The sequence below is a fragment of the Gopherus flavomarginatus genome, chromosome 2 (genome assembly GCF_025201925.1).
Source record: "Gopherus flavomarginatus isolate rGopFla2 chromosome 2, rGopFla2.mat.asm, whole genome shotgun sequence".
NCBI classification, from domain to species: Eukaryota; Metazoa; Chordata; order Testudines; family Testudinidae; genus Gopherus; species Gopherus flavomarginatus.
Window position 1 is genome coordinate 265099995 of NC_066618.1, and position 25904 is coordinate 265125898.

The 25904-nt window shown below is 39.2% G+C and overlaps 1 protein-coding gene across 47 annotated transcripts in view; it reads left to right on the plus strand.

Moving 5' to 3' along the window:
* The window catches only part of RIMS2 (regulating synaptic membrane exocytosis 2), an 885358-nt gene that overhangs the window by 700357 nt on the left and 159097 nt on the right, over positions 1 to 25904 (plus strand). For 28 of the 47 annotated variants that reach the window (XM_050940515.1, XM_050940516.1, XM_050940518.1 and 25 more), the window contains 2 exons: positions 17964 to 17999; positions 21161 to 21261. In XM_050940515.1, coding sequence (XP_050796472.1) covers positions 17964 to 17999; positions 21161 to 21261 — 137 coding nt within the window. The remainder of the gene's footprint in view (positions 1 to 17963; positions 18000 to 21160; positions 21262 to 25904) is intronic. The other 19 variants (XM_050940563.1, XM_050940562.1, XM_050940560.1 and 16 more) reach the window with 2 other exon arrangements.

Sequence of the window (25904 nt, forward strand, 5' to 3'; positions counted from 1 at the left end):
TTTTTAAACCTGCTGCCTATTAATTTCATTTGGTGATCCCTAGTTCTTGTATTATGGGAATAAGTTAATAATTTTTCCTTATCCATTTTCTCAACATCACTCATGATTTTATATATCTCTATCATATTCCCCTCTTAGTCTCCTCTTTTCCAAGCTGAAGAGTCCTAGCCTCTTTAATCTTTCCTCATATGGGACCCTCTCCAAACCCTAATCATTTTAGTTGCCCTTTTCTGAACCTTTTCTAGTGCTAGAATTTCTTTTTTGAGGTGAGGACACCACATCTGTACACAGTATTCAAGATGTGGGCGTACTATGGATTTATCTGAGGGCAATAATATATTCTCAGTCTTATTATCTATCCCCTTTTTAATGATTCCTAACATCCTGTTTGCTTTTTTGACTGCCTCTGCACACTGCATGGACATCTTCAGAGAACTATCCACGATGACTCCAAGATCTTTTTCCTGACTCGTTGTAGCTAAATTAGCCCCCATCATATTGTATGTATAGTTGGGGTTATTTTTTCCAATGTGCATTACTTTACATTTATCCACATTAAATTTCATTTGCCATTTTGTTGCCCAATCTCTTAGTTTTGTGAGATCTTTTTAAAGTTCTTCACAATCTGCTTTGGTCTTAACTGTCTTGAGTAGTTTAGTATCATCTGCAAACTTTGCCACCTCACTGTTTACCCCTTTCTCCAGATCATTTATGAATAAATTGAATAGGATTGGTCCTAGAACTGACCCTATGGGCTTGTAATGTAGCAGGGGATGTTTTGGTTGAACATAAGGAAAAACTTCCTAACTGTCAGAGTAGTTAAGCACTGGAATAAATTGCCTAAAGAGGTTGTGGAATTTCCATCATTGGTTGTTTTTAAGAGCAGGTTAGATAAACACCTTAGATAATACTTAGTTCTGCCTTGAGTGCAGGGGACTGGACTAGAAGACCTCTGAGGTCCCTTCCAGTCCTATGATTCTGTGACACATGCATGATTGTAGTTTTCCTCAATTACTCATTTATACCAAGGTAAACACATTATTTTTTGCAGGAACAAGGTCAGATACAGTACATGGGCATATATTGTAATTCTGTGGGATCTTCTAAATTGACAACACTATTTTCTCATACTCAGGTGTGGATGTACCACCCATAATGCATGAGTAAATGACTTAGCATCTCCCTATCTCAACATTCATCTAAGTCAGAGACAAGGCCTGTAACATTTTATTTTTCAGAAAAGTATGAATAGAAATGATCTAGGATAGAAATTCTTAGCCAGTTTTAACTATATCTAGCACTCCAGCTGTGCAGTATATTGCAGACAGTAAAGCTATATTTAAATACTTTTATGAAGGTTGCGAAATTAAGCTCTCAAAACTTAGGAAAAGATAGTATTGAGGTAGGTCACGCAACCTTCATTCTATCCTATGGTGTGTATGCATTATGATACAGTCTTTTTATTTACATGATCACATACTATTTTTTCCAAAGGACCCAGCATTATTCAGTGCACAGAATGCACTGAGCTCAGTAAATGAATTAGGGCTGTGTGGTGAATGAGGCAGAAATATGTAGCAATGTGTCATATTTACGGTAGAAGGTGTAGGAGGAGTGTAAAGAATAAGGCAGAGAAAGGATGATTTTGTGGTTAAAGCAGGTGAATGCCAGCTTGGAGAGCTTTATTTTCTCCCTGCCTCTGCCACATAGTTTCTAGGTGAGTTACTGAAACCAACATGAGAAGGGCCTGATTTTCACAAGTGCTGAGCACTCACAATTGCAGCGAAAGTAAGTGGCAGGTGTGGAACCTCTGGCCAGAGTTGGGAGTCAGGAGGCCCCTCTGTCTAATCCTAACTCTGATGGTGACTTATGGTGTAGCTTTAAGCAGTTCGTTGTGCCGCTCTAGCTCAGTTGCCCATCTGCAATAGTTACCCAACTACCTCTTAGGCAGGAGTGTTGTGAAGATTCATTTATTATTCATTTAAAACTATACAATGCTAAATATTTGAAAAATTATGCACCATACTTGGTCAACACATGCAAATTTTGTTCTTATCCTTTTTGTATTCATCTGTGAAATAGTGACAATAGTAGTTTTGTATCTGAAAGGAGAGTTGTGGATATAAATTAACATTTGTGAGGCACTCAGATACTTCAGTGATGAGTATCATAGAAAACCCTTTGAGAACATTAATAATTCCATATTCAGTACAGAGTTTGGATGATGAGTACTACATAAGATGTGAAGCCACAACTGAATGAGGAGCATAAAAAAGAAATACTGAACAGTTGCCTGAGCACTGTCCATCCTGTGGACTGAATGAGGCAGGGGTCCTCTGTACAAAATAGTATGTGATCATGTAATTAAAGACTGTACCATAATGAATATGCACAAAGAGACAGAACTTAGGTTGCATGGGCAATCTTACTTCTGACATTTCATAACTTTTGAGAGCTTGATTTTGCAACTTTAATAACATTCTACAAAATTAGATTCTGTATGTAATTTCCTAGTGTTGTTTGGCTTGTTGGATTGTTTAAAAAAAACAAATTAAGTAATGTGCAGTTGTATTACTTCCTTCAGGATCATCAGAAAGAAGTGAACCCTAGCCCTTCAGCAATACAGCTTAAACCTCTACCACTTGAACTAAAGGAGTAATTGCAATGGCTAGCAGCTGGAGTAGGCTGTTATCCTCTTTGCACAAGCCACTACAGGAGGAAGTATAACATTTTGAAATAGTTACATAAACAGAAGTTGCTCTGTTTTTCAGACATCATGGCCAACCACAGGGATTTTACAGGTCCTTTCGAAGAGGCAGTCCATCCAAGTGGATGAGAATTGGATCTGCTGTATTAAGGGATGTAGATTCTATTCCCACCTCTACCAAAAATGATTTTATGTAACGTCTCAGAGGGTGTTTGACAGAGGGGCAAATAGGAATAGGAGGAAGGAAGACCTGAGTTGGTTCTCTGCCTCCACAAAATACTCAGAGTTGGTCAAGCCTGTGCATTAGGCTGCACTGATTCCTGCCATCCATGAAATGGGGAACAGTATGATCTGCCACTACTGGCACTTGCACTGCTGCAAGGATGAACCTTCCGAGTGTCTGCTACCACTCGTCCCCTACGGCATCCTAATCTCTCTCACACACAATGACTATTTGTTTTGTTTAAGAACATAACATTTAAATAATTCTGAATCATCCAGTCTTGCATATTACAAGACTCTATAACTGCACACTCCTAGTAGTTACCTTAGTCTTTCCTCTCCTATTTCATCCTAATGTTTGTTACATTGGGTTTTGTATTAAATTAGTTTGTAAGCTCTTCTGAGCAAGGATTGTGCCTTCCTACTGTAATTAGCTCAGTCAGGACCTCATTTTTAAGGCCTCCTCCAAAAGACATATGCAATTTACCATCTCAATGTATCTAGCTCAGAAGAATATAGAACTGAGCTGGCCCTATCATTTTTTGAACCTGTGGTTCTAGTGAGTCTTGATCTTTCCGTCCTAAGGCTTAGATCACCAAGTCATCTCCTTCAGTGGTTTTACTAAGCAGTGTTATTTATTTCACAAATTACAGTCAATGTAAAGTAACATCATTAATATGTTTTAGGCACTGTGATAGAAATTGGTGTAATTGATGAGAAATATCCTTGGAGGCTCTTTTTTTTAATGCATTTTAATGCAGTCGGAGGCTAAGAATAGACATGATGGCTAGTTCTCAAATAGAAAACGGTAAAGACATGCTCCTTGAAGGACTCCACTGACTTAAGAGTTTTCATCCCACCCTTCCCTGTGAGTACTGTGGTTGATTCTTCAATCTCCTTTACATTTCCTTTCAAAATAATAAAGATCGTTTCTGAAAAAAAAATATTTTGTTTCTTGTAAAGAAACATTTAACTTCTTTCCACATCAACTATTCAAGTTCTCTGCACTCTGGCTGTGTGTGGGTTATAGCTAGATGATAATAATATAACCTCCCTGGAAAGAATTGCTGCATACAGTGTCTTTCCAGAGGTCAGGGGTCTGATATATGTAGGTCTTGCAGCTGACACTGAAGGTCGCTTTTACACACTCGCCTACTTTGGTTGTGCAGCCGCTGACTGCAATACAACAATCATGAAAAACAGCCACCACCAGCAGTTTCTTTGGAACTATGGACAGCAAGAATCAAGAGCATCAGGATAGACTCATAGTGCAAGGTAGAGTATGAATGAGGCTTGCCAGTGTTTTTACCCCAGCATCCTCCTTATTCAGGTGCAATGGACAGTTTAGCCAATATGCTTCTTCCAGGAATAGCAGTGCTAGTTTCCTTGGAGTCTGGCCTTAAAGGCCTTAAATGCAACCTGTGTTAGTTGATCCTGTGGAACCAGGTGGTAAACATAGACATTTTCCTCAGTTACACCACAGCTTGGCCTACTCTTAGGCCCAGTCTACACTACAAGTTTAGGTCGAATTTAGCAGCATTAAATTGAATTAACCCTGCACTCATCCACACAAGGAAGCCATTTACTTCGATATCTGTACTCCTCCCCGATGAGGGTAGCAGCGCTTAAATCGACATTGCCGGTTCGAGTTAGGGTTAGTGTCGACGCAATTCGACAGTATTGGCCTCCGGGAGCTATCCCACACTTCACCATTGTGACCACTCTGGACAGCAATCTGAACTCAGATGCACTGGCCAGGTAGACAGGAAAAGCCCCGGGAACTTTTGAATTTCATTTCCTGTTTGCCCAGCGTGGAGAGCTGATCAGCATAGGTGACCATGCAGAGCTCATCAGCACAGGTAACCATGCAGTCCAAGAATGAAAAAAGAGCTCTAGCATGGACCGCACAGGAGGCACTGGATCTGATCGCTATATGAGGAGACGATTCTGTGCTAACAGAACTACGTTCCAAAAGACGAAATGACAAAACATTTGAAAAAATCTCCAAGGGCATGATGGAGAGAGGCCACACTGGGAACTCAATACAGTGCTGCGTGAAAGTTAAGGAGCTCGGACAAGTGTACCAGAAAACCAAAGAAGCAAACAGAAGGTCCTGGTCAGAACCACAGACATGCTGCTTCTGTGCTGAGCTGCATGCAATTCTGGGGGGGGGGGCAGCCACCGCTACCCCACCCCGACCATGGATTCTGAGGAGAGGGTACTCTCAGCCATACCTGAGGATTTTGCGGATGGGGAAGGTGAAGAGGAGGACAAGCTTGAGGCGAGCACACAGCACATTTCTCCTCAACAGCCACTATCTTTTTCTCAGCCTGACTGAAGTAGCCTCCCAACACTCCCAAGGTGGTATCCCGGACCATGAAGCCGGAGAAGGGACCTCTGGTGAGTGTACCTTTGTAAATATAAAACATGGTTTAAAAGCAAGTGTTTTTTAATGATAAATTTGCCCTGAGGACTTGGGATGCATTCGTGGCCAGTACAGCTACTGGAAAAATCTGTTAATGTGTCTGGGGATGGAGCGGGAATCCTCCAGGGATATCTCCATGAAGCTCTCCTGGAGGTAGTCTAAAAGCCTTTTCAGAAGGTTTCTGGGGAGAGCAGCATTATTCCGTCCTCCATGGTAGGACACTTTAGCACGCCATGCTAGTAGCAAGTAATCTGGTATCATTGCATGACAAAGCCTGGCAGTGTATGGTGCCAGTGTTTGCTGGCATTCAAGCAACATCTTTATATCTCTGTGTTATCCTCAGTAGAGTGATATCATTCATGGTAACCTGGTTGAAATAAGGGAATTTAATTAAGGGGAAATTCAGAGGTGGCCGTTCCCACTGGGCTGTTTGCCTGCTGCTGAAAAGAAATCCTCCCAGCAGTTAGCCAAGTGGAGGGAGCATTGGTGCTGAGCTGTTTGTATTTGACTAGCAGGGATCTTCCCTGATACTAGCCACACGGTGGGGGGAGGGGTAAAGCGATCATCCCAGAAACTTGGATGGGGCGGGGCAGTTAGTTTGGTTTCTGCTGCTGCACGTTAACATGAAAACCGCAGCACTCACCAGGCTTTGCTTGGTGTGGGAAAGGAGGGATCTGCTTTTATGAAGGTTGCAGAAGCCGAAAGACTATGGCGTACCATGGCCGCATACAAGCCGAATTCTGTTACCCAGCCCTGCATCTATGATCTCTAACATCCAAGCCGCAGGCACTCAATATTAAGATGCAAAATGCGACACTGTACCGAAATCACATGTGCTATGTAATGTGAATAGTGTTGTTCACCATGAAAGAATATACCCATTGTTCTGTAAAATGTATTTTTTAAATATTTGTCTCCCTTTTTTCACTCCCGCAGCTGCACATTTTTCAAGCCTCCCTCCTCCATCCCAAAGGCTATCTCAGACAAGGCGGCGAAAAAAACACACGCACGATGAAATGTTCTCTGAGATCATGCAGTCGATCCAGAATGAAAGAGTTCATCTGAATGAGCGGAAGGACACAATATCACAGTATAGGAAAGCGGCCAATGAATGTGAGGACAGGAGGGATGGACGTGAGGACAGGAGGGACGATCGAGATGAGAGGTGGTGGCAGGAAGATCAGAGGAGGCAGGATGCAATGCTGGGGCTACTGCGGGATCAAACGGACATGCTCCCGTGTCTGGTGGAGCTTCAGGAATGACAGCAGGATTGCAGAGTGCCGCTGCAGCCCCTGTTTATCCCCCTCCCCAAGTTCCATAGCCTCCTTACCCAGATGCCCAAGAACGAAGTGGGGGGAAAGGCTCCATGCACCCTGCCACTCCACCCCAGTGGACAGCCCAAGCAACAGAAAGCTGTCATTCAACGAGTTTTGAAGTGGCCTTTTCCTTCCCTCCTCCCATACCCCACCTGGGCTACCTTGTCAGTCCTCTCCCTATTTTTATAATCAATTAATAAAGAATACATGGTTTTTAAATGATAGTGACTTTATTTCCTTTGCGAGCAAGCTATGATCGAAGGGAGGAGGGTGGGTGGCTTACAGGGAATGAGTCAACCAAGGGGGTGGGTTTTCATCAAGGAGAAACAAACAGAACTGTCACACCATAGCCTGGCCAGTTAAGAAACTGGTTTTCAAAGCTTCTCTGATGCGCAACACTTCCTGGTGTGCTCTTCTAATCGCCCTGGTATCTGGCTGCACGTAATCAGCAGTAATCAGATTTGCCTCAACCTCTCACCCCGCCATAAACATCTCCCCCTTACTCTCACAGAGATTGTGGAGCACACAGCAAGCAGCAATAACAATAGGAATATTGGTTTTGCTGAGGTCTGGGCGAGTCAGTAAAGTGCGTCAGCAACTCTTTAAACGTCCAAATGCACATTCTACCACCATTCTGCACTTGCTCAGCCTGTATTCCACAAAGGCCAAGGCTTTGCATCAAGGAGAAACACAAACAACTGTCACACAGAATGGCCCTTTCAAGGATTGAACTCAAAAGCCTGAGTTTAGCAGACTGTTGATTTCACGGGGCGGGGGGAGCAAATGAATACAAAACAAATCTGGTCTATTTCTTGTTTTGATCCACTCCATCTATCTTTTACATCTTAGGCTGGCAGCAGACAGAGCAGTATGACTGCTAGCCATCATCATCTCCTGGGTGCTTAGCAGAAGATGCTGCATTAAGACTGCAAGCCATTGTCATCTCCTGGGTGCTTGGCAGAAGATGGGAAATGACCTGACTGAGTCACTCTTATCTCTGTATGATGATTATGATTTTCAGTCCTAATGCACCATCTGCTGCCAAAAGGCAATGAGCTGCTGCTGTGTAGCAATGCAGTCCCACGTCTGCCAGCACCCAGGAGACTTACGGTGACGGTCAGCTGTGCGGGCTCTGTGCTTACCGTGGCATAGTGTCTGCACAGGTAACCCAGGAAAAAAGGCATGAAACGGTTGTCTGCTGTTGTTTTCATGGAGGGAGGGAGAGGGGGGCCTGACGACATGTACCCAGAACCACCCGCGACAATGTTTTTTGCCCCATCAGGCATTGGGATGTCAACCCAGAATTCCAGTGGGCGAGGGATAGCTACCCACAGTGCAACACTCCGGAAGTCAATGTTAGACTTAGTACTATGGACGCACACCGCCGAATTAATGTGCTTAGTGTGGCCGTATGTGCTCAACTTTATACAATCTGTTGCCAAAAATCAAATTCTATAAAATCGGAGTAATCCCGTAGTGTAGACATTCCCTAAAGAGTTGTACTGTTGTTAAATACATGCTATTCATGGGATAAGAATAAAAGTAGTGGCAAATACCCAGCCAGTCTCTTTCTTGGATCAGGAGGTAAGGCATACAGTAAAATATTTTTTTCAGAACACAGAGGAAGTGATAGGGTTTTTTGTGGGGGGCAAGGGAAGGGGTAGAAATAGAAGTGGAAATTGAATTAGTTAGAATGCTTTGAAGAATTTAAGGAATCCTAACTCTTTGTTATTGCACCAAAAAAATTCTTGTAAAATGTTTGTCTGTTTTGAGAAGATTATTAGTTTAGTGAGTTTTAACACAAAGTTGCTATTATACTCTTTATAAAGCAAATTACCAAAAGGTTACCTCCTTTTCTACACTGTATGGAAACAAGTGTGGTAACTTACAGTAGTTTTGGCTAACATTTTATAAAGTGAGTTCCTAAAGTTAGGTCGCTAAACCCATATTGAGGCATCTCGAAATGGAAGTTGTGGGTACTCAGCACCTCAGAAAATCAGCCTCCTACCCCTTTATAAATTTTTTTTTAAAAATAGGCACCTAAATATGGATTAAGGGTCTAATTTGACCACTGTTACTATAGTTACACCACTTATTTTAGCCTAAGGGTTTAGAAAAAATACGTTATAAGATGTAAACAATATATATTTTTTATCTTTTGGGGTTGGTAAATGACCTAAGTGTTTCTTATCACAAAGAATGTTGGGGCGTCTGTTGAGGAGGTTGCTGCTATTGGTTGGCCATAATTCATAATGCTGAAGTGCTTCTAGTTTATTTTTATGTTTTAATCATTTTTTACATTTTAATCAATGTCTTTTCCTTTAGAATTAAACGTTCATATTTTCTGCTTATCAGCATGATGTTTATTAAAATGATTCAACAACATTCATAAAGAAAAGTTGCACTCATCTATCTAATGCTGTATGTTAGTATGAGTTTGAGGGGGAAAAAAACATTTATATTGCAGAAGCTAGTGATAGGTGAATGATTGATTCCAAGGCCAGAAAGGACCATTGTGATCATCTAGTCCTCCTATTAACACAGGCCAGAGTATTTTGCCCAAAATGATTCCTAGGGCATATCTTTTAGAAAACGTCCAATCGTGATTGAACAGTTGCCAGTGATTGAGAATCCACCACAACCATTGGAAAACATGGAGTATTGTGTACTGGCATGAGTTTGGGATAATCATAGTCAGTGTTTTAGTAATATGTGTTTTATTTGCTATTGGTAGATCATCTGACATTCCCAGAGTGTTTTTAATTGATATAATAATATAAAATCAAACTAAAAAAGAAATAAACAGAGCATTTCAGAGATTCATTCATGTTCACTAAGTACAATATTTACACACAGCTCTGACGTTTTAACCAGCTTCTCATTCTTTTCTTTGACAGTTGCACTCATTGCTATAATCTAAATCTACCCATTTATAGAAAACCAAAACTTCATTAATATCAAAGAATGCAATTTTCCAAATACTAGTTTTCTATAACAATATATATTCATTAACTCATCAACATTTAAAAAGCAAGGAAATAGTTAAAAATTAGAGAGCCATTTGTTGTTTACTAAGTGAAAATAAATGTGTTCTTTTTTTAATTATTTGAGCCTATTATGTCTGATACTATCCCTTTTAACAAAAATCTCACATAAAACTATTTCCGTAAAATGCAATACTAATTTTGACAGAATTTCTCTCTCTCTCTATTTTTTTATTTTTTTACAGAAAACATAGAATGCAAGACAGGAGCTCTGGGATTCTAGCCCAGTGCACATTTCTTTAAATCATGTTGCCCCTGAATTGAGCATCACTGCCATAATGTTTTATATTAATAGCCCTCAACAATTCATATTATTTTTGTCACAGTTTTTGCTGCACTGTGCACATTCATACTAATAAATTTTGTCAAAAACACTTGAGATAAATATTTTATTGAGCTTTAAAATCAGCTATGAATTTAATTAGCATTCTGTACTCTTCATTCCATCTCCTAAATAGATATGTAGAATCTAACTGAAAAAAGGCCCCTACGAGATCTGTGAATCATAGAATCATAGACTTTAAGGTCAGAAGGGACCACTGTTATCATCCAGTCTGACCTCCCACACAACACAGGCCACAGAATCCCACCCACCCACTCCTGCATCAAACCCCTAACCTGTGTCTGAGCTATTGAAGTCCTCAAATCGTGGTTTAAAGACTTCAAGGTGCAGAGAACCCTCTAGCAAGTGACCCATGCCCCATGCTGCAGAGGAACGCAAAAATCCACCAAGGCTTCTGCCAATCTGCCCTGGAGGAAAATTCCTTCCCGACCTCGAATATGGAGATCAGCTAAACCCTGAGCATGTGGGCAAGACTCGCCAGCCAGCACCCAGGAAAGAATTCTCTGTAGTAACTCAGATCCAACCCCATCTAACATCCCATCACAGACCATTGGACATATTTACCGCTAATAGTCAAAGATCAATTAATTGCCAAAATTAGGCTATCCATCATACCATCCCCTCCATAAACTTATCAAGCTCAGTCTTGAAGCCAGATATGTCTTTTTTCCCCACTGCTCCCCTTGGAAGGCTGTTTCAGAACTTCACTCTTCTGATGGTTAGAAACCTTCATCTAATTTCAAGTCTAAACTTCCTGATGGCCAGTTTATATCCATTTGTTCTTGTGTCCACATTGGTATTGAGCTTAAATAATTCCTCTCCCTCCCTGGTATTTATCCCTCTGATATATTTATAGAGAGCAATGATATCTCCCCTCAGCCTTCTTTTGGTTAGGCTAAACAAGCCAAGCTCTTTGAGTCTCCTTTCATAAGACAGGTTTTCCATTCCTTGGATCATCCTGGTAGCCCATCTCTGTACCTGTTCCAGTTTGAATTCATCCTTCTTAAGCATGGGAGACCAGAACTGCACACAATATTCCAGTTGTGGTCTCACCAGTGCCTTGTATAACGGTACTAACACCGCCTTATTTTTACTGGAAATATCTCGCCTGATGCATCCCAAGAGCGCATTAGCTTTTTTCATGGCCATATCACATTGGCAGCTCATAGTCATCCTGTGATCAACCAATACTCGAAGGTTATTCTCCTCCTCTGTTACTTTCAATTGATGCATCTCCAGTTTATAACAAAAAATCTTGTTATTAATCCCTAAAATGCATGACCTTTCACTTTTCAGTATTAAATTTCATCCTGTTAGTATTACTCCAGTTTATAATGTCATCCAGATATTCCTGTATGATATCTGGGTCCTTCTCTGTATTGGCAATATCTCTGAGCTTTGTGTCATCCACAAACTTTATTAGCACATTCCTGCTTTTTGTGCCAACATCAGTAATAAAAAGATTAAATATGATTGGTCTCAAAACCGATCCCTGAGGAACTCCACCAGTAACCTCCCTCCAGCCTGACAGTTCACCTTTCAGTACGACCATTTATAGTCTCCCCTTTAACCAGTTCCTTATCCACCTTTCAATTTTCATATTGATCCCCATCTTTTCCAATTTAACTAATAATTCCCCATTGGAATCGTATCAAATGCCTTACTGAAATAGAGGTAAATTAGAGCCACTGCATTTCCTTTGTCTAAAAGATCTGTTACCTTCTCAAAGAAAGAGATAGGGTTGGTTTGGCACAATCTACCTTTTGTAAAACCTTGTTGTATTTTGACCCAAATACCATTGACCTTAATGTTCTTAACTACTTTCTCCTTCAAATTTTTTTCCAAGACCTTACATACTAGAGATGTCAAACTAACAGGCCTATAGTTACCCAGATCACTTTTTTTTCCTTTCTTAAAAATAGGAACTAGGTTAGCAATTCTCCAGTCATACAGTACAACTCCTGAGTTGACAGATTCATTAAAAATTCTTGCTAATGAGTTTGCAATTTCATGTGCCAGTTTCTTTAATGTTCTTGAATGAAGATTATCTGGGCCCCCTGATTTAGTCCCATTAAGCTGTTCGAGTTTGGCTTCTACCTTGGATGTGGTAATATCTACCTCCATATCCTCATCCCCATTTGTCTTCCTATCATTATCCCTAAGCTCCTCATTAAAGACTGAGGCAAAGTATTTGTTTAGATATTGGGCCATGCATAAATTATCCTTAACCTCCATTCCATCCTCAGTGTTTAGCAGTCCCACTTCTTCTTTCTTTGTTTTCTTCTTATATATATGGCTATAGAACCTTTTACTGCTGGTTTTAATTCCCTTTGCAAGGTCCAACACTACATGGCTTTTGGCCTTTCTCACTTTATCCCTACATGTTCTGACCTCAATCAGGTAGTTTCCTTGCTGATCCTTCCCATTTTCCACTCCTTGTAGGCTTTCTGCTTTTTCTTAATCACGTCTCTGAGATGCTTGCTCATCCAGTTTGCTCATCCTGCCTATGATTTTTTTCCCCTTTCTTGGGATGCAGGCTTCTGATAGTTTCTGAAACTTTGACTTGAAGTAATTCCAAGCCTCCTCCACCTTTAGATCCACAAGTTCTTAAATCCAGTCCACTTCCCTAACTAATTTCCTTACTTTTTTTTAAGTTAACCCTTTTGAAATCAAAAACCCTAGTCGCAGATCTCTTTTTTTTTTATGCTTCCATTTAGTTTGAACTGAATTAGCTCATGATCACTCAAACCAAAGTTGTCCCCTACAATCATTTCTTCTATGAGGTCCTCACTACTCACCAAAACCAAATCTAATGCAACTACTTGGTTAAGGAATCCATCAGCTATTGCATCCAGGAAATCTGAGCCTTATTATTGTTACTAGCACTTGTCCTCTAGTCTATATCTGGGAAGTTAAAGTCTCCCATGATCACACAACTCTCATTAGTATTTACTTCATTAAAAACATTAAATAGGTCTCTACCCATATCCAAATCGGATCCCAGTGTTCTATAGCACACCCCAAGCGCTATCTGAGGGGAGGCTCTAGTAGCTTTCTTCCCCAATATGATTTTTGCCCAGACAGATTCTGTCTTATCGTTCCATCACTTCTTATTTCTTTAGTCTACCTCATAATTAATATATAGTGCTACTCTACCACCTTTGCACATACCCTTCAATACCCGTACTCCAGCACATACCCTTCAATACCCGTACTCCAGTCATGACTACTATTCCACCATGTTTCTGTTATCTCTATAATATCTAGTTTCTCTTCCAGCACAAGTAACTCTAGTTTCTCCATTTTGTTACCTAGGCCCCTTGTATTGATGTACAAACATCTTAATTTTTGCTGTTTGGCTTCACTCACGTTCTTTACCCAATTAGGCATAGACATTCTACTGCCAGTATCACCTATTAGACTGGTATCTTCACTACCCTTCCTCCTTATGTCCATTCTCCTACCCACGGCTGTATCCTCTCCTCCTTCGTTTTCTTCCCTCTCAGTGTTAAAATTCGTTGTGGCGATTACCTGGTCATCTCCCAACTATCTCCCCCAAATTCCTAGTTTAAAGCTCTCTTAATCAATTGTGCCAGTCTCCAAAAGTCTATTTCCCTCCCAAATCAGGTGAAGTCCATCCTGAGAGAACAGTCCTCTGTCTATGAATGCCTCCCAATGGCCATACATTACAAAGCGCTCCTTATAGCACCAGTGCCGGAGCCATCTGTTGATCATCATAATCTTGTCACACTTTTGTTGCCTTTCTCTAGGAACAGGCAGAATCCCACTGAAGATCACCTGAGCCTCGGTTTCCTTAAGCGTCTTCCCCAGCCTGGTATAGTCTCCCTTGATACGTTCCAGTGAGAATCTAGCCAAATCATTTGTTCGTACATGAAGGACAATCAGTGGATTCTTTCCCACTTCCGTTAGGATCCTCTTCAGCCTCAGGTCTACCTCCCTTATCTTAGCATCTGGCAGACAGTACACCCTTCTGTTCTCTGGATCAGCTCTTTTTACAGGCCTGTCTATTCTTCTCAGTAAGGAGTCCCCAATCACATAGGACCTGGGCAGTGTGAGTGCCACTGAAAGTCAGCTCACATGCCGCAGGTTGCCTACCCCGGGTTAATATGAAGGATATAGAAAGGAAACAAAAGCCTAATTAAGTAATCATAAAGACTGAAATATGCAAGCTTATTTGATTGCTTCTCTTGCAGCATCCTTTTCCTGGTGATGGTGCAATTCTCCTGTCTATCCCCTGTTCCCCTTGGCTGCAAGTCCTCTCAATTGCTATTCTCCCTTGCAGTCCTCTGCAACCCATCCTGTATCCTCCTGAGGCTCATATTTGATGTTGTTATCTCCATTGACTCTTCCCCTCTTCCTATAGGACTAGTTGTGGGGAACATATGCAGTGGTTAACTATTGTATGCAGGCTTATGGATCATTGTGATTACAAGGGTCAAATACAGGGGCTATTCTGTTTTGTAACAAAGTGAGGATTCTGTGAATCTTGAAAGAGAAACACAGATATACACACCTATAGTCTAATCTAGCTGCAGCCCAACACAGATCATTTCTGCAATGTACAGAAATCCACTTATGTGAAGTGTATTGTTTTTTTCCCAGACAAACTGGATAACTTTGATGCAGTTAGAGTTCAATACTTTATTCAGTTCAGCTGGTCATACACAGGATACAATATCAGGATTTCTGTCTATATATCAAGGTTAATTCAAGACACAGAAAAGTAAAAAAGGAAAAATATTGGTTAATACAGGGGTCAGCAACTTTTTGCAAGTGGTATGCTGAGTCTTCATTTATTCACTCAATTTTAAGGTGTTGCGTGCCAGTCATACATTTTAACGTTTTTAGAAGATATCTTTCTATAAGTGTCTCTATTACAACTAAACTATTGTTGTATGTAAAGTAAATAAATTTTTTAAAATGTTTAAGAAGCTTAATTTAAAATTAAATTAAAATGCAGAGCCCCCAGAGAGCGGTGGCCAGGATCTGGGCAGTGTGAATGCCACTGAAAATCAGCTCACGTGCTGCAGGTTGCCTACCCCAGATTGATATAAAGGATATAGAAAGGAAGCAAAAGCCTAATTAAGTAATCATAAAGACTGAAATATGCAAGCTTATTTGATTGCTTCTCTTGCAGCATTGCTGTAAATATGTAAGCTGTGCTTATAGGTCATATTTCAAATTAAGGCTCAACTAGTCTTATTTTCTTACCAAATATACACATAGAATAAGTCACTCCATTTTCAAAAAACTTAATTCATCTTCAAGGAATTTTCTTAAGCTTATTAAGAATGGGGGTCAGATTCCCAGCTAACATATACTGGTGTAGTTTATTGAAGTAATTGAGACCAGCCCCTGACCAGCCTCACACACCGAAGGGCAGAAAGATAATACAACCAGAAGAGCTGTGAGCCAGATTTTTCAGAAATGACTAATGATTTGGGGTTCCTCAAATGTAAGGTGTCCAATTTGAGACAATTTAAAATGGCTGATTGTCACTGGACTGGTGTTGAACACTTTCTAAATAAATATCAGGCCCCTTTCAAGCTCCCTTCTTTTTAGCAACCACATACTCATATAAAGATGTGCTGCAGAAAAATCTTGTAACTTCGGCAGTTGGAAAAATATGTCCTTCGAAGCATCTCAGCATATGAGGAAAATAATAAGTTTATCCTACATCATAGCAGAAATAGATTTCCATATTTTTAGATCCTGTTGCAGACCGAACAGAGATTTCTTCTCAATATTTATATGAAAATAATTTAGAACATCTTTAATCATAATCTGTTCCCCAAATCAAGGGAATTATCATGATGGATGTCACTTAACTCTCACAAACTTTAGATTGAACCAACTACAATAATTCCTTGTATACAATTATTTTTAGACAGCAGAAAGCATAGCTATGCTTTTGAGAAAGTAATGAGAGAAAGTATTGTATTCCTAGCCATCATATTGGTGAGTCCAAGCAGCATATAAGAAAACATAGAAAACTCAAAAGGTTTAGCAATTTGTTTAATTAAGAAGATGAAATGAGTTTGCCAGGGCCAACATACCAAAACAGAAGGCAAGATCATACAAATAAATGTAACTGCAAAAATAATCTGTTTCTAAATATCTAATTACCATTACTTACTACCAAATGATGTTGCATTCAGTGTTGTTGTAGCTGTGTCAGACCCAGGATATTAGAGAGACAAGAGTGAGTGGGGTAATATCTTTTATCAGACGTACTTCTAAAAAGAATACTGTGTAGCTTGAAAGCTTGTCTCTCCCACAAACAGAAGCTGGTCCAATAAAAAATATTACCTCACCCACCTTATCTCTCTAATACCATTCATGTTGTAGGTTATATGAAGACCTACTGTATATGAGAGCACAAGGCTGGGATAGGATAAAGGTATAGGATAGGAGGTGTATAGCACAAGGCTGGATAGGAGGCCTGCACCTATACACAGGGACCAAGCATATTAATATACCTTGCAGAATAGTGACTTCCCCAAGTGAGCAGAGAGGGGGTAGAATAATGGCTTGCCATGTTCCCCTCCACGTTGACCAGGAGAGCTGGTTCCCCACTGGAAGGTGAATGAAAGCTGTGCTGCATCAAAGGATGATGTACAATCCATGCCTTCCCTGCATTCCAAGAGCCTATGTTTGTATGATGCACAATACCCTGACACTGCTTTGAGTTGTTCCTTAGGCACGATTTGGCGCTTTCCTTTGATAGCTAACTACAAATTGTAGATTAAGTCAGATTTATGATATTTACTTAAGATTTATCTTTTGTATTATTCCACTAGGAAAGAGAAATATAAATAATATATATTCTGTGCACTATAAATAATTATAACGTGGAAACCCCCCTCTAATAAGCGGCAATTCTGAAAAAAAAAGTTTAATAATTTGAATGATACCATTTTGGATTTGTGACCTGCAGGAGTTTTTTGTTCCATCAACATTTCAGTGATTTTTGTTTGGTTGGTTTTGGTTTAGTTTTGTTTTTAATTAATCTAATTTTGGCTTACGATAAGAAAGAGAGAATCTGAATTGAAAAATAAATATACTTCTAATTCTAATTAAAAGTAAATTTCCTTTTGACACTGAATGCTTATACATTAATTGCCAAACTTAGATTTCAAAGTATAGTGTATGTCCTGGCAAACTTTTTGGATAGGGATTCAGTTCATTTTCATTTCCTGTTTCCAGAGAAACGCTTAGGTCCATATACAGCCCTTGATCTGCATTCAAAAAGTCTGTTGACATCAGTCAGTAGGAATTATGTGCAAAAACTGAAGGCTGTGTACTGCCTTCATTATCCTTTGTTTTATTTTTCATCATACCCCAGCCTGAAGACAAAACTACAGTAGCATTGTCATTAAATCTGGTGACCTGTGGGAGCTACAAGAATTGGTTATCTAAAGAAAGGTTTAAAGTAGTTACTGGGGGGGAAATGAGACATTTAATATTCCTGCTTGAACCACTTGGCTGAATCCTGTATGTGCTTCATAAAACATATAGCACAAGTATGTTTTTGGCTTTTCTTATATGACATACTATTCATGAGAACCGTAGGCTAACTGTGTTTGACACCTGCCTTGCTGTCTTTTGTATGGACTGTGTTAATGAGACTGGAAGTGCATAAACACCCATGGGTTCCCTCCAGTAAATCTCTAATAAGGATGCATAAATGTACATGCTAATATGCAGTGAATAACCTTCTGAGTGTAGTGCACTTTACTTGGTTGGTTGACAAAAGTCATGAATTCAAATGAATTTGATGGATTTTACTCCTTTAATGCATGATTTCTATTACTTTTATTATTATTTTCTGCATTCTTTCTCTCCTTTTGTTTTTGGTTTACACATTGCTTTCATTTGTTCATAGAAGAAAAGAAAGCAGATCCAGAGAATGGGAATGCAGGTAGGGCAGCTTATTAAAAATCTCATAGTATGTTTGCCTTACAACTACAATATTTAGCCAGAATGTGTGTTATACAGCTGGTATACAGTATTGTATTTTCTTTGGTGAATACAAAGTTAGGAATAGAAAACATAACCCAGGAGATACATTTTGGGCTTTCCCTAGAGAATGAAACCTCTGTCTGAGCTTAATAGGCAATTACATTCACACTGACTCACTCCAAATATAATTGAATGAGCTTTTATCTCCTTGCATGCAAAAATCTGACTCTATAAACAGTTGGGCTTGGAATAAATTAGATATAAATCACATGGGGGCAGTGTAAATAGGAGTTGCAGAGTTTTCATTGATTTACTAGTAGGACTGAAGATTTCTTGGAGGAAGGAATTCAAAAATTCAACAATAATGCTAAAACTTAAGGGCGGATCTATGAACAATGTCGGTCTGTAAAATTCTTTCTGCAATAAGCAGAAAGTATCCCAGCATAATTAAATCAACTGTGAGTCTATAAATTGGGCTAAATATAAATATAAAATAAAACAAAAACCTTTTACATATATGTATATTGATAATCTTGTTCGGGTAGTTTAGGAATGACATTCACCCCAGAGATTCTGTCGAAGGTGCAATATATGGACGTGTCTACACTAGAAACACTACAGCAACAGAGTTGCAGCTGCACTACTGCATGTGCTGCAGCAACAGAAGAGGTTCTTCTGTCATTGTAGTAAAGGGCTTAAATGGTGTACTGGGCCTTGAGCAGGGCCTCTGCACATGGCTGATATTTGCTATAGGTTCAAGACCTGTATTACAGTAGAGAGGGGTAGAACTGGAGCTGTGCAAAGTATCAGCTTTCACTTTGCCACGTGTTCATATATAAAAACAGACATTCTCACAAATATTTGTGAGATTTTCTATATACAGGAGGTAATATTTCTCCATTTCTTACAATTTCCTCAGCTTTTCATGGCAAACATGACAGAATGTGGACTCTTCCAAGTTTAACAGAAATAATGCTTTCATAATAGGGCAAAACCAAAATTCTAATATTTTACCCTTAATCCCTTTCTCTTTTCATTAAAAACACCAAAAAAAGTATGGATTAATCTGCAAAATATTCTGTTTTCATGGAAATTTATTTTTTTTAACTAGGGGTTGGAGTATTTTCATTCATCTTTAGTGACTCTGGTGTGTTATTTCTGTCATTCAAAAGAAGAAAAATATTCCAAGTGAGGATGCATTTTAGCTGTGCTTTTTAGAAGCTACCAAGAAATTCAACTAGCTTTCAATCTATTAATCAGAGCGCTTGCATCTCCCTTTTCAAAGTAGGAAATAAAATAATTATTGAAAAATAAATTTAATCACTATCAAAAGCACTTTAATTAAATAGAAAATTACCGAAGAATCAGTGTTGTCCCTTGGTGGTTGCCAACTACTGGTTCAGCTTTATATAGTAGCTGATTTAAACATTGTGAGATATCTTCTTTTAGGGTTTTTTACTGTATGCTTTATTATTAGCTGCCTCTATCCCTGCATTTTCTTCTTGTTCATTCATTTCCCCCATTGATTTGCATTCCAAGAATTAGTATTTGGGATTTGCTGTTTTCGTTTAGGTTATTTTAGATTTTTTTAAGGAAAAGCAGAGACTGTAAGGGCATGCTGCTGATAGGACATTACATTTATTTTTTATTTTTCACACCCTTCCTCACCCACAATTTCCTGTTAAGAGTTGCAGGTTTTGTAGTCAACAGGCTTCTTTTGCACCAAGTAGTGGCATCAGTAGAACTATTGCTAGAGGATATTCAAAGCATAGTTCAAAGGGCCTGCACATGGACCTGTTTTGCCACTTAAATTTCTCCTTAAGACTCAGTGGTATGGGGGAAAAAAAGTTAGGTTCCCCCCAATCCTATATTTAGGTGCCTAAATAAATGGGCAGATTTTCAACAATGCTGAATACACAGCAGCTTCCATTCAGAAATGAAAGTTTCCTTTGCAAATCTTCATTTTCCTTGGAAAAATGTACAGTATGTGAAGTTTGTCAGTCAAAACTAATGTGACTTAGCCACAATACTATATGAAAAGTAATGCTATTAGTTACATTGCTTCAGCTAGGAACTTTGGGCCTGATTCTCCACTCCCTTCTTTTTGTTTACATTGGTGTAACTCCATTGACTGCAATGGAGTTACTCTTGATTTACATCAGAATAAGTGGGAGGAGAATCAGACCATTTATGTACACAGTACATGTCTATATTTTGCTTGATTGGAGAGATGCCCTTTTTGCTTGGACATTTGCCCACCATTTTTTGGTGGGGCTGCTACCTTCCAGCTCCAGTGTTCTCTCTCACGCATTTGTTTTGTTACTTTCTTTTGGCACTATTAGTACTTTCAGCCACTGCAGGTTGGCTGAAAAGGGCTGCTGCTTGAACGACATAGCAAGCATCCTTTTCCCAGACTGAGGCTAATTATGTGCTTAGTCTCCTGTAGTCCAGGAGGAATGAAATCCTGAAATCATTCTTGAAGCTGCATGTTATTATAGAGTGATACAGCAACACCACTGGGCAGCTTGTTAGCATTTCTTTCCAAAATTAAATTAAACATTTGTTTACAAACATATTAAATTATGGTAAATCAAAGTTATGCCAATCGATCAGACTATTTCCAGTGATCCTTATTTACTGATAGAAACTAAAATCAGTCATTTCATATAAAAGAGCTAAAATCACCGTAATAGAACATATCACAAGATCAGGATCTCCTTTTGGAAATAAATATGTTGCCTTTGCATTACTGTTTATTTTCCTTAAATAGAAGTCTTGATTTCTCCTGTAGCAGCAATAAATTATTTGGTGAGACATTCTATTCCATTTACATTCTCTCCTAATTTGAAAGTTTTCTTAATATTAACTGTGGAGAATAAAATATTTGCCAAGGTACTGTTAAAATACTTTATTCTCTACTACCATTTCTTGCAATTATGGCTTTTTTCCCAGGTTTTCTACAAAAGGATAATTTTGAAATGTTTTAAATTTACCTGGAGATACAGATACAGTAATTTAAGCAAAAGTCAGATTGTATCCTTTCTGTTAGAAATTGTATGAGTGCCACTTTAAACTCAGGATTGAAAATTAATTGATTATTTATTTATGTTTATTTGACAGGTGGTATGGATGTAGAAGAAAGAAATCGTCAAATGAAAATAAGCAAGTACAAACAGGCAGCAGGATCAGACTCCAGGCTGGAGCAAGATTATCATTCTAAGGCAAGGGAGTTTTGTTTTGAAAAGCAGCAAAATATGCTAATCTGAAACATTTGATATCCTTTTAGGGTAATGTGGACAAATGAACCTTGCACAGGGTGGGCTTTTTTGTTTCACTAAGGGGTTCTTGCATGTCTGTTGCAAAGTTAGTGAAATAAGTGTAGCAACCATACAAACCTCTCTAATATAAAACATTCTTGATTACTAAAGTTTAAGATATAGGAGTTAATTGATTAAATGTAGTGTTCATCTGCTTCAAAAAGTGAGAAATGATCATTTAGCTGTCCAGTGGAATGAACTGTTAAGATCCAAGTTTAGAAAACATAAAGAGGGAGCAATAGACTCAGGGCTTGTCTACACTTACCAGGGGATCAACGAGCAGCGATCAATGCATCAGCGGTCGATTTAGCAGGTCTAGTGAAGACCCACTAAATCAACCACAGATCACTCTCCTGTTGACTCCTGTACTCCACCGGATCGATAAGAGTAGGGGGAGTTGACAGGAGAGCATCTCCTGTTGACATCGCGTAGTGTGGACCCAGCGGTAAGTAGATCCTTGCTATTCATGTAACTCAAATTGCGTAGCTTAGGTCGAATTTCCCCTGTAGTGTAGACAAGGCCTCAGGAAGTACCTGGAGTCCTAATTCAGAATGAGATCCACTAAAACTTGTGCCAGGATTCCATGCTGTTGAGGAAATAATCATATAACCCTCCAAACTGGTTTTTTTTTAAATTGTTTTCTTGGCCTTCTAAAGACTTCTACGGCACAGACATAATAGTTTTTTATTTATTCTGGTAGTGAAAGTTTAGCCATTGGATAGATAACCTTCCCAGTCAAATCAGTACACAAGATTCCAACTTAATTGTGTCAAGTATTAGAGGGGTAGCCGTGTTAGTCTGGATCTGTAAAAGCAGCAAAGAATCCTGTGGCACCTTATAGACTAACAGACGTTTTGGAGCATGAGCTTTCGTGGGTGAATACCCACTTCATCTGATGCATCTGAAGAAGGGGGTATTCTGGGATGCATCTGAAGTGGGATGCATCTGAAGAAGTGGGTATTCACCCACGAAAGCTCATGCTCCAAAACGTCTGTTAGTCTATAAGGTGCCACAGGATTCTTTGCTGCTTTAACTTAATTGTGGCAATTTGCAAGTAATCAGTTTGGCCATGTAGCAATGCAGTTCTAAAGTTATGATCCAAATTTCTTGTTATCTGGGACTGAATCATGTCACCTATTATATATTAATTGTATTGAAAATATCTTGATTATTTTATAATTCCATTATATAATTCCACAAAATATTTAAGTGACCTCGCTGAGACCTGAAAAATCGATTTGAGACTGTAAATGGTAAACATAAGACTTCTTAGCCATAAAATCTTACTGAGGAAAAGAACTCTGTGGCAAACGCTGTATGTTAATTGTATAGTTCATTGCTCAATGGGGAAGATAAAGTAAAACTATGTTATTTAATATATGAAAATAAAGAAGCCATTAATTATATTAAGTGCTATTAGTTTTGTAGACAGTTCAGGTTAATTTATTTAATTGCTTCCTAATAACGTAATTCCTTGTAGTAAAAAATGTACATGATATTGTGGGAGTATTACATGAAGGCCTCATGAGAAGTCCTAGACAAAATGGAAGAGTCTGTTACTGAAAAGATTTAGAATTCATTGGAACAAAGGGCACACTACATTGTTATGCTCTGAACATTTAGACCAGTAGATGTATTATATGACTTAAAGGATAGGTTCACTCATAGTACTTAATATGTAATGTAATAACATTCATTGGGGGGCTTGGGTCAGGAAATGTTTTCATGTTTATTTTATATGGAACTATCTTACATTTATCAGTTATATCCTTACTTGAAGGGCATTATCTTTTCTTGTACAGGAATGGACTTGGTGCTGTAACCAGACTTCCCCATAAATAACTGCTATGATTCTATGTACCATATAAGGATTGTGAATATATAAATTGATCTGCAGTTATTCAGCCAATTCAGTTGCTTCCTCACTGTTTGATTCTGTCCCCTTTAGTCACTGTGTAGTTCCTGACTCCATAAGACAGCATTGGGACTACATGTGCAGAAAGGTGCATCATTAGGCCCTCAAAAGTGTTTTTCAAAGGAAACCATATAGAACACAGTAGTTCCAAAGAAACACTTCCTCCCCTTGACCCCGCAGTCTCTCTGTGCCTCATAATTTCTGCTGTCTACCCCTGTATATGAGTTTATCTTCACCATTATCCTCCTGCATTGAGGATGGGAAGTCTGATATAGGATTGATTTTTGAAAATAATCACTTCTTAATTATGCAAACTGTCTCTAGAGGTATACTGTCAGATTTATTTCCCTGCCAGGCTCCACTTTTTACCATTGGAAAGGGAATGATTTGCCTTACCAGTTAGCCCAGGAAGACAGGCAGTGGCACATTCACAAACTTCACTGAGTGTGCATCAGCAGAATCCCTAAGATCTCATAAAGTCATCCCAAAAGAGTTCAGTCTTCACTTTCTCACCCTTTCCCTGTTGGTCCAGTTTTTCTTAATTAAATATTAATATTACATAGACAGAGGAAAATTAATAAATACATATAATATACCTGGTTTTTACTAAGTATATTTTATATTAATGAACTGATCTGGGTATGTCAGATACTAATTGAAAACTCCTGGTCTATAGCTATTGCAAGTGGCTTTGATTTTCTAAATTTGTCAGCTAGCATAAGGTCAAGTGTGCCATTTTCTTGGGAAGACAATTTGTTTACTGCAACCTCTCACCTGAGAACAAATTTCTTTAACTAAGCTGGAGATGGCATGCAAGTGGAGTTTAACAGGTGGAATATTCTGTTATATCTCAGTTCTATTTTTTTTCTTTTGGTGGAAATAAACATAATTACTATTTGCTGGGGTAAAATAGCCCTCCAATTATCATTGCTAAGGAAGTGGAAAGGTGTACCAACACCAACAGGACTAGCCATATTGGATTAGCCCAATGGTCTATCTAGTATTGTTCTGTCTCTAACAGCTGCCAGTACCAGATGCTTCAGAGGAAGCTACAACCCGCCCCCCAAATAGATAATTGTACCATAATAAGTCTGTGGAAGAAGATTTTTCCTAACCCCAGGGATCTTAGCTGTTGGCTTCAGTATGAAGTTGACTTTTTGACTTTTCTGTATAAAATTTTCTTTTAGCTGGTGTTAGTGCAGACTCCTATCTATCTATCTATCTATCTATCTATCTATCTATCTATCTATCTATCTATCTATCTATCTATCTATCTATCTATCTATCTATCCAGAGTTGTTGCAGCGTTATGTTAGAGTTAAGGGTTACCTCTGGCATGCTTTTCAGCAGGCATGTAGGGTCTTTTATTATTTTATATGCTTTCCCTCTAACACTTTTTCCTTAAGAATAAATGTGCTTGCTCAGAAGGAGCTCCTGTGGTAACTTGTAACTGCTGGCAATACATTGGTCATAGCCCTGAGAAAGAAATCAAAGCACAGGAGCTGACTTTCTAGGCAGACCAGCTGGCTGGGGATGTCACAGTGTAAGATAGGGAGCTGTGCAGATTTAAAATCCCCACAGCAGAAGGGAGTGAGACGTGGGGCCCTGCCCAGGAGAAGTGACGCCTGGGAGCTGGAAACCTTTAAGTGATTGCCCTTGAGGGACCACGGAGGAGGAAATACAAGTGTAGTTACCCTGAAACTGTGAAACTTACTACCACAAGATAGTATTGAAGTAAAATGCTAAGGAGGATTCCAAGAAGGATTAGACATATGAGTAACCATGCTCTGTACTGCCTCTGGTCCCCTGGTCAGGGTAAGCAGAGAGCTTATTTCCCTGGCCTGTGCCCTTCAAGTCATTATGTTTCCTCACTCCCCTGGGGTAGGATGCTGTCTGTCATACACGCACCACATACACACCCTCCTCAGATACTGGTTTGCATATACTGGGAAAGTAACCTGACTTCTCTTGGATAATGGCGGGGGGGGGGGATACACCTCCCACCTCTTCCTGTGAACTACTCTTGAATTTTGATGAACACAGTCTCTTGTAGATCTGGAGCTAACTGAGAAGGTCTGATTCACCGCTTCTGCCTTTAAAGCCATAAAATCATTCCTCAAAAGCAAAGACTATGGCATATCTGATAATACACCTACAACCAGCAGCCCTGACTGTTCTTGGATCTAATGAAATCTGTGCTGTAGGTAGAGCAAATGATTTTACACTAGCAACTTTAACCTGGATTTCACATGCTGGGAGTAATTGATGGGGTTTAATTGCATGGAGCTTAACTATAGTCTTAGCAGTCCCAGTATTTCTCCATCAAATGAATGTCTCCCCACTGACTACCACCACTGACATCCACTGGTAATCTGATGGATCTGCACCAAGGTGGTTGATGGTGGTTTGGGATCTCAGTGGCTTAGTAAGAACTTTGGCATTGTGGAACAGCACCACAGTTCCACACAAGTATTTCAACAATTATCTTCCAAGATAACAGCCAGTGGCTATACCAGATCTCTGCAATGCTTATGTGGTTTATGGTATTTTCCCTTAGAGTATTCCTAGATCAAGTATACTCTATCATAAGGACTTGTTACCTAGGAAGAGGACTATACTGTTTTGAAGCAGT